The sequence below is a fragment of the Bos taurus genome, chromosome 28 (assembly GCF_002263795.3).
Source record: "Bos taurus isolate L1 Dominette 01449 registration number 42190680 breed Hereford chromosome 28, ARS-UCD2.0, whole genome shotgun sequence".
NCBI classification, from domain to species: domain Eukaryota; kingdom Metazoa; phylum Chordata; class Mammalia; order Artiodactyla; family Bovidae; genus Bos; species Bos taurus.
The window spans coordinates 5,217,342-5,235,980 of record NC_037355.1 but is presented as its reverse complement, the minus strand read 5'-3'; the positions used below and the strand labels follow the sequence as shown (position 1 = coordinate 5,235,980).

Sequence of the window (18,639 nt, the reverse complement as noted above, 5' to 3'; positions counted from 1 at the left end):
CCCCACCGCATAAATATTTGCATAGTACCTACCACTCCCTTCTGCATTATTCATATCTCTGTCACTTCTTATTGAGTGATGAGTTTCTTAAGGGAAAACTGTTTCTTAAATTTATCTTATCTTTATTTATCAAGCGCACAGCAAGGTAACCAGATGAGGAGAGCTAGTACAGAGCAGCCAGTAGGTATAAGATGCACAAGCTCCCTGCACCTTTGAGCTGCTGCAGCTCACGGCATAGATTTTAACCTCTGAGATCCTTTTGCATTTTGTATTCATTATTCTGATTTACAGCAGTATGTGTGTGGGAATATATGGGAACCCTTGTGGCTCAGCAGTAAAGAATACACCTGCCAGTGCAGAAGATGCAGATTCGATTTCTGAGTCAGAAAGATCCCCTGGAGAAGGAAATGGCAACCCACTCCAGTATTCTTGCCTGGAGAATTCCATGGACAGAGGAGCCTGGCGGGCTACAGTCCATGGGGTTGCAAGAGTTGGACACATGGACACAGCTTAGCGACTAAACCACGACGACCATATATATATACTTCATGTCGGTCTCCACCGTCATTTGTCTCTTTGCTTGATTCCCTTCTACCTCTGCAGAATAAAATCACTGCTATGAAGTGGGACTTTCCGGGGAGCTGGTCTGTGGGTGGGAGGTCCAGATAGCACAGTGGCACAGACAGCAGTGGCTGGATTATCCATCCATGGACTGTGATTGTAATTGCAGCCCTACTGATGCGCTGCGGGCCTTTGGACAAGTCAGCTACGTGCTTTATTGCAACGCTGAAGGTTGATCTCCAGTCCTCTGAGGTACACACTTGTGCTGGGCTTCAGCCTGCTCATCTATGAAATGAAAACCTTTCCAGAGACCTGGCAAGCTCCTCTCAGCCCTACCCTCACATTTCTTTCATCAGGGTGTTTCTGAGCTGATGTTCGAGGCCAGCTGGGCATTGGCACTCTCAGACAAGGGAGGAAAAAGCAGGGACATCCCAGCTAGCCAGTGACTCAGGGCAGGGGTGCCTAAGTTGAACAGATAGAACATGAGATTCTCTTTGCTAGGGGAGCGGACTTTGGTTCCCTGCCCTTTCTAAACTTTCCAAACAACATTCTACAGAAAATATGGAGGGAGTTGAGGTCATGTTTAAAAGTTCCAGTCACTTTTCGGTGCCAATCCATAGGGCAGTATGCCATCTTGAGACAATAGTCAGTTCAGGAAGATTCAAAAATCTGCAACTCCAGACCTTTGGCTAATCAGATTCTTTAGTATCAGCGTCAGCTCCACTGTGATGTAAATGGACACGGTGGTGACCAGATGCGATCCATCCCCTTGACCACTTTTTTTCTATTAATTAGTTTTATTGAAGCATAGTTGATTTAGAATGTATTAATTTCTGCTATATAGCAAAGTGGTTCGGTTATATGCATATACACACATGCTGTCTCATATTCCTTCTCTCCATTGTGGTTTATACTTCTCTGCTCTGTACAGCAGGGCCTTGTGTTTTATCCGTCCTATATATAATATAGTTTGCATCTGCTGACCCCAGCCTCCCAGTCCAGCCCTCCCCTGACCTTCCCCCAACCTTGGCAATTCCTAGTCTGTTCTCTATGTCTGTGAGTCTGTTTCTATTTCATAGATAAGTTCCTTTTGTCATATTTTAGGTTCCACATATAAGTGATACCATATATTTGTCTTTCCCATTCTGACTTACTTTACTTAGTATGATAGTCTCTAGGTGCATCTGCGTTGCGGCACATGGCATTACTTCCTTCTCTTTTATGGCTGAGTAGTGTTCCATTGTATGTATGTACCCTATCTGCTTTATCCATTCATCTGTTGATGGATATTTAGATTGTTTTCCATCTCAGTTGTCATGAATAGTGCTGATGTGAGCATAGGCATCCCTCAGCACTTTAAAAAGAAAGGTCTTTACCAGGATGACCAGTTGCCCTGCTTGTGACTTTATCTTTCTGTACCAATTCTCAAAGCTATTCCTGAGCTAGACTCAACATCATGAAGAAAAGATAGTCCAGAAAGCTCCCATGTGCCTATTTAATCATTACAGAGTAATCAAGGCAGCTTAAGATGCCTTACTGAAGTCAGACCCCTCTGGAAAAAGTCTGGGCCCACATATGATTAGTCAGCACGTTTGAAGACAGGCTTTAAAAAATAGAATGTATCTGTTGGGTTGAGATACCATGAGCCTTGTATCATGCCATACTGTCATTTATCCCTAGCAGGCATGACTCTTCCCTGCTGTTCTGCCTCATTTATGTCCCATGCCTTTATCTAAGAGCTAAAATTGACGCTGGACACACGGGTTTAAGAATTTGGTTTTACTATCCTGTGCCGATTCCTATTTCCTCTGGTGTTTTAAGTGAGAACTAACATAAGTGAACATTGTCTACAAGTAATGCAGACGTGGGCTTCCCTGGTAGCTCAGCTGGCAAAGAATCCACCTGCAATGCAGGAGACCCTGGTTCCATCCTGGGTTGGGAAGATCCCCTGGAGAAGGAATAGGCTACCTACGCCAGTGTTCATGGGCTTCCCTGGTGGTTCAGATGGTAAAGAATCTGCCTGTAATGCGGGAAACCTGGGTTCAGTCCCTGGGTTGGGAAGATACCCTGGAAGAAGGCATGACAACCCACTCCAGTATTCTTTCCTAGAGAATCCCCATGGACAGAAGAACCTGGCGAGCTACAGTCCATGGGGTCACAAAGAATCAGACATGACTGAGTGACTAAGCATAGCACAGCACAGTGCAGAAGAACCTATACATTGGCCTGATCCAATCTGTTGTGACCTTATTGATTGGAATTGGAATTGCACCATTTTGTAGATAAAAGGAAACTAAGTATATTCTTGAACTTCTCAGTTTTCAAAATAGTGTTGAAAAATTGCCTTTTTTATTTTTTTAACGCAGTTAAAAGGGACTAAAACAGTCTTTCAAAAGAGGCATCTAAAACTGTTCCTAATTTTGTATATGGGCTTGGGTTTTGCAACCAAGGGAAAAGCTCCTATCAAATATGAAAAAAAAAGAATACAGCAGCAGTACCAAATTAATCAGCCCCAGTCTTGATTGCTTAAATATGTTTGAGCTCTCCAGGTACACAGTGTACTCTCAGGGTACACAGAAAATACCATTCACAGTGTTGTAAGAATACAAGATTCTCCAATGCTAAGATTCAGTGCTATGCTCTCCTGAGCATAGCATTCCCCAGGGGTCACTAAGAGAAGGCACCTTTCCTCACACTTCCCTCCACAGGCATGAAATGGGAATTAAATCAGAAAATAGGAGCAAAACATAAACCAAAAACTTTAACATTTCAGACAGTTCTAAATATTAGTCTAGTGATAATTGTGCCTCCCAGGTGGCTTAGCAGGTAAAGAATCTACCCACAGTGCAGGAGATGCAGGAGACGTGGGTTCAGTCCCTGGGTTGGGAAGATCCCCTGGAGAAGGGAATGGCAACCCACTCCAGTATTCTTGCCTGGAGAATCCCATGGACAGAGGAGCCTGGCAGGCTACAGTTCATAGGGTTGCAGAGAGTTGGACATGACTGAAGCAAGGAAGAATTAAGGACTATGATAAGAGCATCTTTTTCTTTTCTAGTAAGTGAAGATGAAGAAGAGGTTACCTAGAAAAGTCTTTGGACTACAGCAGGGAGTAGGCCTTAAACAAAAAGACTGCTTCAAAAACTTATATTTAAATGGAAAAACAAAGTGAAAATTAAGTAACTGTACTTTAAAAACATTCTACAAAGGTTGTGAAAGAAAACAAAACAAAACAAAAAAGTAAAGAAAGAAATCAAATGATTTTCTTAAAAAATTTGCAATTGTAATTTCTGTGCAATTTGTAAATTTAATTAATGATCATTTTTTCTTTGAATATTGGTAAGCCAATATAAATTGGTTCAGAAAATGAACACACAAGTGAACAAAATTAGAAATGAGGAAGGAAATTAGTATTAAATAGATGAGAGATGATAGCATGATTAAGGAATGTCACTTTATTCCTATGTTGGAATAAATCTGATGAATAAGATAATTGGATATTTCCTGCAAGAAAGTGGGGAGGGGGGGCGGGAAGAGCATGAGAAACAGTAAGTAGAAGTCAGAGTGTGGAGGGCATTGAAAAAATTAAGCAAGAATATTTCCAAATCCCAAATATCACCCAAAACTAATGTTTACAATTCATTACTTTCAAAGTTTCAAAGAGCAATAATGCCCTTGCATAAATTTTTCTTGAAATGTATTAGCAGCCTCATTGCATAATAGGATTCTTTCCTCATAGCACACAGAAAAGAAAAATTGTAAGACAATCTTAGTCATTAATGTTGATGTGAGACAGCTTAGATGAAGCTCAGTCATAAATTGAAAAGATATTCATTGGTATTAGCAAGAAGTTAGCTGGTTTAATAAAAGAAAACCTTTAATCATAATAAGTTATAATAGATGAAGTCATTAAAAGTTGTCATATCAATTTCTCAGAAAGGGTATGTATAATAGAATTAAGACCTATTTCTAATAAAAATTAAGAATTGAGAGATACCTTCAAACCCTAACAAAGAATATCAACTTTATTCCATAATACTTTTAAAAGTTCAAGTGTAGTTGATTTACAATGTTATGTTACTTTCAGCTGTACAACGAAGTGATTCAGATATATATATTATATATACAAACGTGTATAAATATTTTTTTCTTTTTCATACTCCTTTCCCTTATATAATATTATAGATGTTGAATATAGTTATATGATATTATACCAAATAACACTTAGTGGAAAAAAATTTTTTTTAATGTTGAAAGTGTATCACTCAAGTCTACAGACTAAACAAGGATATCCTCAAAGATCATGTCCTTTAATTTTGTACTGGAATCCAGTATTCAAAAGAGTAAATTTTGAAAGTAAGGAAATATTTGTGGATATAATTCTACATCTAGAAAATATAAATCAAAAAATTATTTGATATTATAAAGTAGGTATTCTAAAGTATAGTTCATATTTTTATAATGCATATTTTTCAAAGCATTGTTAGCCTTTTCAGTTGTCTATTTCTGTATAACAAACCACCCTAAAATTTATGGCTAAAGACTATAGTTTGTCATGTCTCATGATTCCATGGGTTGGCCAGGCTCAGCTGAGTGGTTCTTCTGTTCCCTGTGTTTTCAGTTGATGTCAGTCATGCAGCTGTATTCAGCTAGAGCCCACCTGGGTCTGGAGCATTAAGGTGACTCCTCTTATATGCCTGTACCTGGAACACTGGGATCTGGCTGGAGTCTTGTCTCCAGCAAAGTAATTGTACTTCTTCACATGTGACTTAAGGAGTCAGGAGAGCATAAGCAGCAGATATATGATGTTTCAAGACCCAGAATGTTATATCCACCACATCCTATTGGGTAGAGGAAGTCCAGGGCCAGCCCAGACCCCAGGATGGAAGTAGGCTCTTCCTCCTGGTGTGAGGAGTGGCATGTGCAGCAGCCACATAGCAGTCATAAAGGACACCTTGGCAAGATCAAAATAAATTCCTTGGGAGTTCACCTATCATTAGAATCGTAAGGAGAGAAAGCACTGGGCCCTTTGATACCTGAAAAGTCCCGATATATGGAAGGATAGGAATGGAGAGAAAGCACACAGGAAAGATGAGAGCACTTCCTGAGTTAATTCACAGATTTTGTACCATTTCATTTCAAATATCTGTAGGATACTTGCATCCATTTGGAAAAGAGATGAATAATGGTCAACAATAAAAGTTTACTGTAAGTAATAATTAAAACAACATAGTAATGATTCAAAGAATAGAAATTAGTCCTTTTGAAGGAAAATAAAAAGAGCCTAGACCAAAATCTGTGTCTATTTAAGAGTTAAATGGGAGTGAGGTGGGATTTCCATACTCCATTTGGATTTAGGACTTGGAAAAGTTGATTCTAGAAAAAGTAAAGACAAAGGTGAATGTTTTAGAAGCATGCCTGGACCATAACTATGGATTTGTGAGAGAACATGCAAAATGTAATGGGACCAGATAAAAGTATTTAAATCTTTGATGAACCTGGAAGAGAACATTAAAGGGGGAACTGGGGAACATGGGTAAGATTTGTAATAAATTTGACAGGTGAAACCTAAGTGTCTCCAGTGAATGAAGGAACATGACCACCAAAAACTACCAAATGCCTGAGAAACAAATGGTCAGGACATATGACACACGGTCTAAGAGAAGGATCACACAGTAAGTAAGGACTTGAAAGTGTTCAGCCACACATGTAAATGTAGACAATAATGAGCTACTTTGCAAGTATGAAAAACCGCACAGCAGCTCTGAATAGTTATGAACACTCTCATCTGATATCGTTACAAAGATTATAAAACAATCCATCTTTGTGTTCAAGCAGTATGACAGCATATAACTAGAGCCAGAAAATGTACCCACCCTTTGACCAGAAATCTCACTCCTGAGAACTTGCTTACTGGCAATGATTCAAAAGAATAGAAACCATTCAATACAGAAATGCTATGCAGCATTGTTAAACATTACTTAATAAGTGAATAGATGTGTTATGCAGCTCTGCTCCAAAACCAGTGTCTAAAAATTGAGAACTCCTTCATAAACTTGTGAGAGAGAAGGTGAGTCAAGTGCGGAGTGCCTTTCTCACCAGGGTCCATGCCTGCCGCTCCCTTCTCCTGTGATAGTTTGAAAACTGGCTGGGTCCCAGTCCTGGCTTGCTGCCGTGTGGGGGATTGTTCTGTTTTCAGGGAAAGGGGTGAGATGTGACCCTCTGCCCATCAGAACTCCTACACAGCACCTCTCATCAGTGTTATTATACACTGAGACCATCATCTGTCACCCTTGCATACTTTTCACTTCCTTTGTATAAAGTGAAAGGAATAATATCGGGTAGAGAGGGACCAAATGATAGAGAGAGAGATCCTATCCCCCCAGTATGGTCAAGTGAACAAACCCAACTAGCAAAGCTGGCTGTGGGTTGGACAATGAAACAGGAGAAGGAGAGTGGAGTCTTTTTAAAAGTCCTAGGATTTAAGGTAGTTCTCATTTGTCAGAATATCAGGGGTGGCCAATCGGTGTGTTCTTGGGCATTTGTTAAGTGGATGATGTTGTCTTAAGTGGAATGAAGCGTTAAAGGCAGCTTTATATACTGATGATCAGAGACTAGATGTCAGTATGCCACACAGCTCCCTGCAGGCCTTTCCTCCCCTCGGGATTTCAGCTCTTCCCCACTGGTGGTAATTATTGCAAGCGGATGTGTGAGCTAGTGGCATGTGCAGAATTAACTCATTTATCAGACACCACTGTGGAAATGAAATAGTTCATGTACGTGTATTTTCCAGAAAAGTTCAAGTTTACACTTTTATTAGGTTACCTATGCCCTTGGTTTCTTGAACAGAGCATGAAAAGCATACATTTTAAACAAAATTTTAATTGGAGGATAATTGCTTTATAATTTTGTGTTCGTTTCTGCCATACAGTGACTCAAATCAGCCGTAAGAGCATGTGTGTATATATGTATACCCCTTCCTTCTTTAGCCTCCTTTGCACCCACCCCCAACCCACTCCTCTGGGTCATCACAGAGCGCCAGGCTGGGTTCCCTGTATTATATAACGATGTGTGCGTGCTTACGTGTAGCTAGAGAGCCCCAACTTTTCTATAATGGGTAGTGTAGCAAAGACATTAGAACAGCTCTGTTTGTGGAAATGGGTTTCATTTAATTTAGCCTCCCGCATGCGTGTCCTGTATGGCATGCATCTGGGGCGTATCTGTTCTCCTGTTCCTGGCCCTCAGCAGACATGGCTAGTTGATCAAGCACTCGTCCCTCACGAAGCAGGCTTGGCCTTATGGGGTTCGTTGCTCCACACAGCTGGCCTGGGGTCATGGGGATTATTTGCAGGCAACTGTTAGGTCAGCCATCTCAGCTCAACACTGATATGGAGTAGCCTACAGACTGTGCATCCTCTTGCTCAGTGCTAAATGCACTGAGATGAGAAACTGACAATAAACAAGGTCCTACTGTGTAGCACAGGGAGCTATATTCAATATCCTGTAATAAGCCATAATGGAAAAGAATATCTCTATCTATATATAACTGAATTGCTTTGCTCTACAGCAGAACTCAACACAACATTATAAATCAACTATGCTTCAATAAAATAAACTTTAAAAACAAGAAACTGACATTGCAATCAGGTTTTTTAAAGATGATTTCAAGGGAAAACATGTACAGTGTGGGTAATTGGATCCTCGCTGAGCTCACCATTTACATGAAGTTCATACTCTGAGCCTCCCTTTTTCTTATAGTCTTGTCTGTGCCTTTCGGTTCAATGTCAGTAATTTCTTGGTTACTAAATATTTTATTATTACCGAAATAAGCTCTGGAGGAATAAAGCTTCTACTGGAAACTGTCACTAAATTAGCCATTTTACAAAGTAGTTTAGTGTCTGTACTTAATCAAGTAGCATTCTAGTTGCATTTCAGCCTCCCAAGCTTTTTGGATTCAAAGTGAAATCTTCTTTGTGAAATTACATTGTTGGCAAAACTCTATTTTTGGCTTCTAGCCTCCTGACTGGTAGGACCTTGTTTCTCCCCAAGGAATGTTTGAATGGCTGCCAGTAGTAAGTTCTATTTCTTCAAATATGTGGCTATTTTATCAATTCAGGTAAAAATAGAGGAATCAAGCCAAGATGTTTTCATTGAGATATTTAGACTTGATGATCAGAACCAACTATATTAAGAAAGATAGAAACTAACTGAATTATCACTGGGTTGCATAAAATGTGGATGAGTCAACAAAACTTTTAAAAAGTGAGAAAAATAAATTCTTTCTTTCATTCACTTTGTTCAGTAGTTAAATTCGCTATGAAATAAAAAATGTGTCTGCTGTTTTGTTTTGTTTTTTTTTAAGTGGTAATTGTTTCCTGATACAGGGCTGTCACAGGACAGAAGGTTATCTTGGCACCCTGGCAGCCCAGACCCCCCACCCTTCCCCAGAGCCACTCGCCCCCAGCCTGTGCGCCCGTCCTTCCTGCCCCACCTCTGCTGGTCACATCTCATCAGGCGTCAAAGCAGGCAATGCCCAAATTATGCTGTTAATCTGTTTTCAAAAGCTTCTTTATTTTATATTGGAGCATAGCCGATTAACAGTGTTGTAATAGTTTCAGGTAGATAGCAAAGGGACTCAGCCATACATAGACATGTATCCATCCTCCCCCCAACTCCCCTCCCATCCAGGCTGCCACGTGACATGGAGAAGGGTTCCCTGTGCCATACAATAGGACCTTGGTGGTTATCCATTTTTAATATAGCAGTGTGTACATGTCCATCCCAAACTCCCTAACTATCCCTACCCCCCAATCCTTCCCTCCCCAGCAACCATAGGTTCATTCTCTGTATGCTGTTAATCATAATTAAATTACAAATTATTTCATCAGATGTATAAATCCTACTAGTCTATCAAACTGGGAACATGGTCATCTCTTGGGAATGTATAGTTATAGAAGGTCTGTCATCCTATAGAAGGTGCTAAGTGTGGAGCGGGCCCCTAAGCCTTTCTGGAATGTTGACTGAAGGACACCTGAGTGCCTGTCAGCAGGCATTGAGAGTCATGATGGAGGAAAGGGATGTGCGGCTGGGAACCTGCTGTATGCTCCTTCAGGTGGGGTGCTCAGCACGGCACCCTGGCCCTGCAGCCTGGCTCCTTCCAGGGCTCCTGGCAGCTCCGCCATCCTCTCTAATTAACGGACTGTGTGGGACCTTCCAGAAACCACCAGCTGAGCAGGTAGCTTCATTAGGAGATGCAGCCAGCAGCCAGGGGGAGACATAATAGGTTAAATTAAGCACAGAGCACCCATGACACGGACCCCAGTGTGGTTTCTCAGCCATTAATCAAATCGTGTGAAAAAGCGGCTGCAGCGCTAACGCACCTGCTGCATCCCTCGGGCACGGCGTGTGGAGGGGGAGCCAGTGTGGGTGATGAGATGCATCCCCGGTCCTCACCTCCACCTTGCTGAAAAGCAGGGTTTTCTCTGCATGCCTTTCGGCATTTCTGGGCCAGTGTTCTTGTGTTCAGCCCTCAGAGCTGGGTCAGTCTGGTGCCCATTTCGAAGAATATCACATTCCCTTTCCTGTCCAGCTCCAGACATTGAATGTGAAGTCACTGGTGCCGGGAACAGAAATGGCCCTCTGCTGTTTGGGGGCGAGGACAGGGGAGGGAAGGTAGTCACACTGATCATTGCTCCCCGTGCTGCAGATCTTCCTCTAAGGGTTTTAGTGAAAATATTTGCTAATCTCTCTTGTTACCACCATCTTCACCTTCAGGGAGCGGGTCATTCAAGCAGACCCAAAATGCTCACACCTTCTTGCAGCTGGATTGGCATGTGTATGTCATGCAACTTAACTGCTGTACATGACAGCTGTGTGTCCAGCCAGGACCATCACATGTGAAACGTACAGTCTGACCACATTCTTTGGCATTGTATTACAGTCTCTCAGGGCAGTTCTTGGCTTCACACAACATATACACACTGACAGACACGCACAGACACTTACACACGTCTGCAGATATGCACACACGTGTACACATGTGGCCCTCTCACACCCACACATCTGTTTTTCATAGGACCCGTCACCTGAGCCTTACATGTACCCCAGAGGCACTCCAGTGAGGAGAGATATTACTGTTCAAAGGAAAATTCTAAATCTTATTTCAGGTCTTGACTCAGATGAAGAACTTGGGCTGCTCTGTCATCACACATCCTATCTAGGTGACTGTTCGGGGTGATTGTGGGTGCTCCATCCTCCATGACCTTTCCTTTCTGTTTCGTTATCTGCACGTGTGCATGGTTATAGGCGCGCGGAGGGTTGGGGATGCACAGGGTGACATGTCCGGGCCATCGGGTCTCAAGGATGCTCTCCAGGTTTGGAGAGAGGTGCCTCTCCTGAGTTCTGTTCATCACCCAACGCCGTTCTTTCACACCCAGTGACAGCTTTGGCATTTCTTGGGATGTGCACAGAAGAAAGATTGGCTGTAGCAAATCCAGTGTCTGCTTGTTTTCCCCATGGCTGTGGTGTCTGTGTGCTATGCAGCCCAGCAGGACGGCCAATCTGAATGCTTGCTGATTGTCAGCAGCTTGCCTGAGTTTGTTTTTCTTTGTTTTCTTTAAAACAGGGCAATAAGTGGTGGGGGAGAGGGGCAGATTTTATTTAGAAACTATTCGTTTCCACAGGGAAACAGTGCCTTGCAGCTATTCCTAACCCTTCTGTCTGTGTGCGTCTCCCCTTCCCAGACCAGAGAGTGGCGTCCTTCTGTACCCTGACGGACATGCACCCCGAGCAGGACCTGGAAGGGGCCCAGGAGCTGCCTTTGTGTGTCGATCCTGGCAGCGGCAAAGATTTCATGGACCCAGCTGGGTATGTGACCCCTGTGGTGTGCCTCCTTCCCACGTCCCAGGCCCCAGCAATTACCAGAAGCTCAGCCCAGAGCAGCCAGGAAACCATTTCCCCTGTCTTCACCTCGTCCTAAAGGACCCAGAAAAGGGACTGAGCAGACCTGACTCTGCTTCCTGCCCTGCTGGGCTGGATGGAGCTTGTGCTCCACGGGCAAGTCCTGCCTCCAAGACACATAGACCTCCTGGATGGTGAGGTTGAATTCCCACGTGGGAGGGGGTGGCCCCAGTCAGTGTCTGCCACCTGATCACGGCAGCAGCACTGGACAGGACACCTTGCTGACCACCCTCCCTCTGCCAGGCTGCACGCACTTAACTCCTGAGCACACATGCTCCCCTCAACCCTGGGTCTCCAGCCAACCCCTCACCTCCCAGCTGTCCCTACCCCTGTGTTCTTCTTTTTTCTTTTTTTTTTTAAATACTTTTTGCTGCACCACACAGCATGTGGGATCTTAGTTCCCCAACTAGGGATTGAACCCCTGCCCCTTGCATGGGCAACACAGAGTCCTAACCACTGGAGCAGCAGGGAAGTCCCTCTGTCCCTGTGTTCTTGACGTGTTCGTCACCCACAGGGTGTTACTTTCTTTCTCACTGCCATCCACTCCTAATTCCCACTCTTCTATCAACTTGAGTGATCAATGACTTGCATGATCATCTTGGTGATGAATTTCTTGATACGAGGCTCCTCCATCCATGGGATTCTCCAGGCAAGAGTGCTGGAGTGGGGTGCCATTGCCTTCTCCTCTTTCTTGATAGAGAAAGGCAAATTGGGGAAGTTGAGTCTCTCTCTGGTTCCCAGGACTTGATTCTGGTCTGCCTAATCTCGGCTGCCTAAACGCATTTAGGTCATCTATCTTTTGTTTTCTTACCAACGTATATGCCAATAGAGATTCTGAAGTCCCTTTTAAGTCAAAAGCAACCCAGGAGGGATTTTCCACCAAAGCACTGACCTGCTGACCTTCAACATCTGACACAATCTTATTTATTTCCTTGCTGTGCTCTCAGCACATGATAGAATGTCTTCCATGAAAACATTGCCAACTTTCTGGATGCCCTGGCCTGACTTGAGCACCCTTGAGTTGTTCTAAGTCATTCCTTCCTTGCTAGGGAGCGCTCTCCATCCACACTGACCGGGAAAGTCAACCAGCTGGAGCTGATTCTTCGGCAGCTGCAGACAGACCTTCGGAAGGTAAATCAATCAATTGGAAGTTGCTGCTCAGAACTCTTTCTCTTACGCAATCAACCCCTTTTAACTACTAGGAATAAAAAGAAAGACCCTTGAGAATGCTAAGTGCCCTAATCAAAGCCCAGCAGTAAATGGGAATGGAGATGCCCAAGGTCTGACTCCATCTCTTGCCCACAGCTACTATATTTTATTGTAGGAGACACAAGATCCGGTAGATCTGACTGAACGAGGATGAGCCTTTGGGTGGCCGGTCTTCAGAGTGAGGTAGACACGCAGCATACTAGCATTTGTCAGTTCAGTGGATTATCAGTTATGAGTTGACCTAACAGGAGTTAGTTGGTGCCAGGAAGCCTGGTCTCCCCAAGCTATGTCCCCTCAGTGAGTCAGCGACTTCTCTACCCGTCAACCTGAGTGTGCTCAGTCCTCAAAAGACATGACATTGTTTATTCCATGGACGTTTGCTGAGCTCTTGTTGAATTACCAGTGCCGTGCTGGGTAGCTGCTTCACTCTCCGGGAAAGTGAAACGGGGCACAGTAGCTGGAGGGTGATAGCTGGGTGGGGAGGGTTTTGCTGGTGAAAGAAGGGAGAAGTAACAGCTGACATGAGTGCTGGTGGAGATGACCCAGTTGGCAGGGAAGTTAATAGTGGGAGTGAAGAGTGTAACGTCCTCAGCCTAACAAGGAGGGTGTAGCCCCAGAGCAGGGACTGTTCTTAACAGTTACCAGAGCAGAGTGTGTATGAGTGATCCACGCACGAGTGCAAGTCTACCTCAGAGATACTGCAGGTTTGGTTCCAGACTACTGCAATAAAGCTAACATCATTGTAAATTGAGTCACATGAATATTTTGGTTTCTCAGTTCATATGAAAATTATGTTTACACTGTACTGTACTGTAGTCTATTAAGTGTGCAATAGCATTATGTCTACAAAAACAATGTACATACCTTAATTAAAAAAAACTTTATGCTAAAAAGTGCCAAAACAATTACAGTAGTAACACTGAAGATCAGAGATCACCATAACAAATGTAATAACAATGGAACAGTTTGGAATATTGGGAGAATTACCAGCTGTGACACAGAAACATGAAGTGAGCAAATGCAGTTGGCTAAATGGTACTGAGAGACTTGCTTAATGCAGGGTTGCTGCAAACCTACAAATTGTAAAACATCAGTCTCTGCAAAGCCTAGTGAAGTGAGGTACGGCTGTAGTCCAAACAGAGAGAGGTTGACAAAGTTCTCCTCTAGTTTATTTCTTTATTCCAGAACTGAGAGTGAGCAATGGGAAAGAGGGTGAGAGATAAGGATGGAGGGAAGGTATAGAATGGAGGGTAACTGGGTATTTAGTGGGATTGTAGCATAAATTAGGTGTTTCCGCCAGCATGGATGACCAGCTATCCTAGTTTACCTGATGGGTTTAGAGCTGGCACCGGGAACATCTCAGACCAACTGGGATGGCTGGTAACTCTGTTTCACGATAGGTGTAGAATAATTGGAGAGTTGAATTTAACCAGTATTAGAGTTATGCAGTTTGTAAAGGATATGATTAAACTGAGAGACTCAGAGTCTAAGCTGGGTGAGGAGGAATAATGTCCCTGCAGTGGGTGTCAATGGACATTGACCATAAGGCAAGATTGCTGGATTAAGATCATTTTTGAGGGGTGGATACTGGATAAATTATTTTAAAAAGACAACAGGCAGTGATCAGGCAATCAGGGCTTGAAACATTTAGGAACATGTGCAGTTATCAATAATAGCTTGAAGGTCCAGGATATGGCTGAGGCGGGGTGAGGGGTAGTGAGGAGGATGGGCTTAATATCACAGAAAGGCTGAATCATATGGATTGTCTGTTGGGTCTTGAAATCATTAACAGACATGATGAATGGAGAAGGAAAGAAGAAAAGTGAACCATGCTCTAGAATCTTCTGGAGATATAGTTGACCATGGCAGAGAGCAGGGCTCTGTCATGCTCTCACAGGAGCTGGGATTTTAGGGGAGAGTAGTTACCTGCCCTGGGCAGCAGGGGCGAGGTGTTGGCCTGCCTCGCCTCTAACCAACGTGCTCTTCAAAACAAGCCCTCACCATTCTGAGCTGCTGGGAAAGCAGCATCCCCGAGAGAGAGCCAAGACTCATTTACAGCTGAAATTAAAGGAACAGTCATGGAAGAAGGTGTTGAGAGTATAGAAGGTTTTAGTGACAGGACACACTCTGTGGGTAGAGGAGAAGGACTGAGGGTCATGAGAGGCTGGCAGCTGGGCTACAGCAGGGATGTCTGAGCTGTGCTGGGAATGAGATCCCCAGAGCTAGGGGAGAACAGGAGCTTGAGCCTCTTGTAGTGACCAAGAGAAAACCAGACTTGAGTGGGCTGAGTTAGCAACCAGTCCTCATCCAAGCCTCCTCTTGAGACTGGTGTCTTTGTTCATTAGATGAGGCAAGTGGTGTTGGGAACAGGTTGTGGAGGGACAGGAAAAAGGAGCAAACATCAAGGACAGGACGAGACATGCTGAGGGGGCCAGTGTCCTGAAGAGCCTGAGCTCCCAGCTGCAGGTGTGTCTGTGGTGTTGACAATCAAGTCACCTCCCTTTAAAAATAGCGCTCACCGTGAGGATGACCTCCTCTTTCTCCTTGGTCAAGACATCCCTTTCAGCATTTGGGAGCTCAAATTTGTGTCTATTGGACACAAATTACTGTCTATTGGAAACTCTGTGATTCTTCTGAAAAATCTTGATTATTTAAACAGTTTTAGTAGCACACTTTGAAGGTTATTATGGAAATACACCTTCCCAAGAAAGCTTTCAGATGAGAAGAGATGGTGAAAACCAAACCCACAATCAGCAGCTCTGCGGATTCTGACTTGTCCAGGAAGAAGGCATGCCGTGGAAGCTCTGTCCTCCTATCCAAGGCAACACCTCTTCCCAGGCCCCCTTTTTCAGAGAGAAGATGATCAAAACTGCTTTATCATCTTCCCATGTAACAGCTGTCTTGGCTCCTACTGGGAACAAAGTGGGAAGACAGGAAAGAATATTCTTGTTACTTACTCTCACCCTCGTTCTTAGGGAAGCCAAAACAGGCAGTCAGATCCCCTCTGCCCCCAAGAAATAAACAAACACATATGTAAACTACATAAATAGGGATAGAAGCGCTCAGACTGCAGCTGGGAGGAGAGCCTGTGCCTAGCAAGTGCATGACTGTTTGTCTCCATCCCCCTCTCCCAGGAGAAGCAGGACAAGGCAGTGCTGCAGGCGGAGGTACAGCACCTGCGGCAGGACAACCTGCGGCTGCAGGAGGAGTCGCAGACGGCTGCGGCCCAGCTGCGCAAGTTCACAGAGTGGTTCTTCAACACCATCGACAAGAAGCCGTAACCAGGCCACCACCCAGCCGGGGACCCTGGGGAAGCCCAGAGTCCCTTCATAGTCGCCAACGTGTGGTTTCTTGCTGTGCTTCTGGCCCATCGTAGCTGTGTTCGCTGTCCCACTCTGTCTAGCACCATGCCCCCAGCAGGACAGGGAGCCACTGTGTGACCGCAGAGAGCAACACCCGTGAAGATGAATGTAACGCTGGTGTCGAGATGAATGTAACGCTGGTGTCAGTGTGGACCTTTCAGGCTCTGCTGAAACGGAGCTCTGTGTGGGCTTACCTCACGAGGGACAATGGTTGGGCTTTATGTATCAGGTGACCCGGTAGAGATTAAAGCAGTTTACCATAGTTTGGGCTTTAGAATTGTAAAATAAACATGAGAACAAATAATCAGACATATACTTTAATGTTAAAGGTGCTCTATTTTTTTGGATGTACAGTAGTTTTATTTCCACAGCCACATTATCATAGCAATAAGAAAGAAGCAGATGAAATAGTTGGAAAAGCCGTGTCGGGGCAGGGGGTGCAGAAAAAGCACTGATGTGTCTAACTCGAGTTCAAATGCGGTTCCTTTAGAGACTTATTTATTTGCAGGAGCAAACGGTGCCTGAATATTAACAGTGTTCTGATTCAGAAAAAAGATTCATATGCCTTGTAAATGGCTCACTGAGTAGTCACTTCAACTCTTAGTTCACTTTTGTATAGTTAATGCTCTGTTGAAAAAAAAGCATCAACCTGCTTACTTACGAGAGCTCTCCTGTGTGCCATGAGCCAGCAGAATCACTTGTACAATGCCAAATTTGTTTATCTTTGTACAGAAGCTTTGATGAAGTGTCTTGTATTTAACACCCTTATTTAAGCTTATTTAACCTTAAACTGTTAATTTTATAAACTTTGGTTTCACCTGCACTATGACGGAGGGCGGTGTAGGTGGCAGAGGGCTCAGAAGAGGCTGAGCTTGCCAGAGCAGAGTGAGGAGTGGGGCCGGACCTTCTAACAACTGGATGCTGCTAGTAACAAGTTGTTTGTATTGCTTTACCATTTTTAACTGTTCTATTTGAGATGAACGTACATTTTGCTTTTTTAATAAATGTTTAAAATGAGTCCACACAAGGAACAGTGTTGTCAGGTGAATGTAGACTTTGATGCTCTGATACGTCAACAATCGGAGTGTATGAGAATTTATTCTGGGTCATTTAGGACCGTAATCTGTACTGAGTACTACTTAGCCTCCTTACAGAATCCCAACCTGATTTAAAGAGTTACTAGTAGCAGTTAATGGTTGCCACGTGCCAGACCCTGTTCTTTGCACTTTTCATCCATCTCATTGAACCCTAGCATTACCCTTCCTAGTTGGGTGCTGGGATTCCCATCTTACAGCTCAGTAAACTAAGGCTGAAGCCATGCAGATGCTTTTGCTTTACAGGGTAACCAAGCAGATACAAAAGTTGATGTTATTTAGAGAAAACAAAGGAACCTGATCTAACCTCCCTGAATGGACAGTCTTCCCGCCTTCCTAAGCTATACCTATGGACGAGACCAGAAGGGTTCTGTTTGTTTTTCGGTCAGGCCACATGGCATGTGAGATCTTGGTTTTCTGGCCAGGGGTGGAACCCGTCACTCGTACTAGAAGCACAGAGTCTTAACCACTGGACTGCCAGAGAAGTCCCACCAGAAGGTTTCTGTTTTGTTTTTGAAGAAATACTTCTCTGTCTATACTAGGGCTTCCCTGGCGGTTCAGTCACTAAATAATTCACCTGCAATGCGCAAGACCTGGGTTCAGTCTCTGGGTTGCAAAGATCCCCTGGAAGAGGAAATGGCTCTTCACTCCAGTATTCTTGCCTGATACTAGCAAAGAATGAATCATCTCTCAAGTCTTCCCCCAAAGGCCGTGCCAGAGAACATGACCATGTGTTGGCCTATAGGACTTTTGTCAAATGAATGTTTCCAGGCAGCAGCCAATCTGTAGAAAATCACTGTCCTCCCATAGCGCGTGTGGTTTTGAGCAACTTGATGTCCTCATGGACATGTGTTAATTACAAAATGTGCCCTTAGCAGCTCAGCACAGTTTTCTGTATGGACTTACTGTGTATAAACTAAATATTAGACTGTATCCACTATAAGTCATTTTTATTTCGGAATAAGTAATATCAAGCAGGTTTTTCCCTAACCATATGCAGTGATCTATTATGTGTTAAGGCCATTTTCACATATGACAAAGTTAATTTGTATTTCATAGGCTTTATCCCACTATTCTCAGTCTTAAGGAGCAGATTTATCATTAAAAATATAAATTACTTGGCATGGACAGAGAATATAACAATACAGTCCTGCCTTCATTGATATCACAGTTATCTTTGAAATGCCAGGAATCGTCTGTCCTGCTAACCCATTAAAATGCAGAAATTGATGACATGTCATTAACTGAGTCTCCTTCAAACTATGAAACCATAAACCATAGTGCTCGTCTGCAGAGCCAAAGATCAAAGAGATATCTATAAAAAACAGTAAGAAGCATGCTCTTCATAGATTTCTTCATGAAGAACTGTGACAATGGTCAGTAGTGAGAACATGGATATTAACATCACTTGTTCCTTGTGTAAAATGTGGGCCTGGGAAGCCTGGATTGTGGTTTAA

General features: G+C 43.5%; 1 protein-coding gene across 9 annotated transcripts in view; it reads left to right on the top strand.

Annotated features, from left to right (window-relative positions):
* The window catches only part of SIPA1L2 (signal induced proliferation associated 1 like 2), a 246,583-nt gene extending 229,468 nt beyond the window's left edge, over window positions 1-17,115 (top strand). For 7 of the 9 annotated variants that reach the window (XM_010820432.3, XM_024986711.2, XM_005226228.5 and 4 more), the window contains 4 exons: window positions 10,725-10,778; window positions 11,301-11,424; window positions 12,567-12,648; window positions 15,861-17,115. In XM_010820432.3, coding sequence (XP_010818734.2) covers window positions 10,725-10,778; window positions 11,301-11,424; window positions 12,567-12,648; window positions 15,861-16,007 — 407 coding nt within the window. In that variant the 3' untranslated portion in view covers window positions 16,008-17,115. The remainder of the gene's footprint in view (window positions 1-10,724; window positions 10,779-11,300; window positions 11,425-12,566; window positions 12,649-15,860) is intronic. The other 2 variants (NM_001206220.3, XM_010820433.4) reach the window with 2 other exon arrangements.
* Window positions 17,116-18,639: the final 1,524 nt, after the last annotated feature.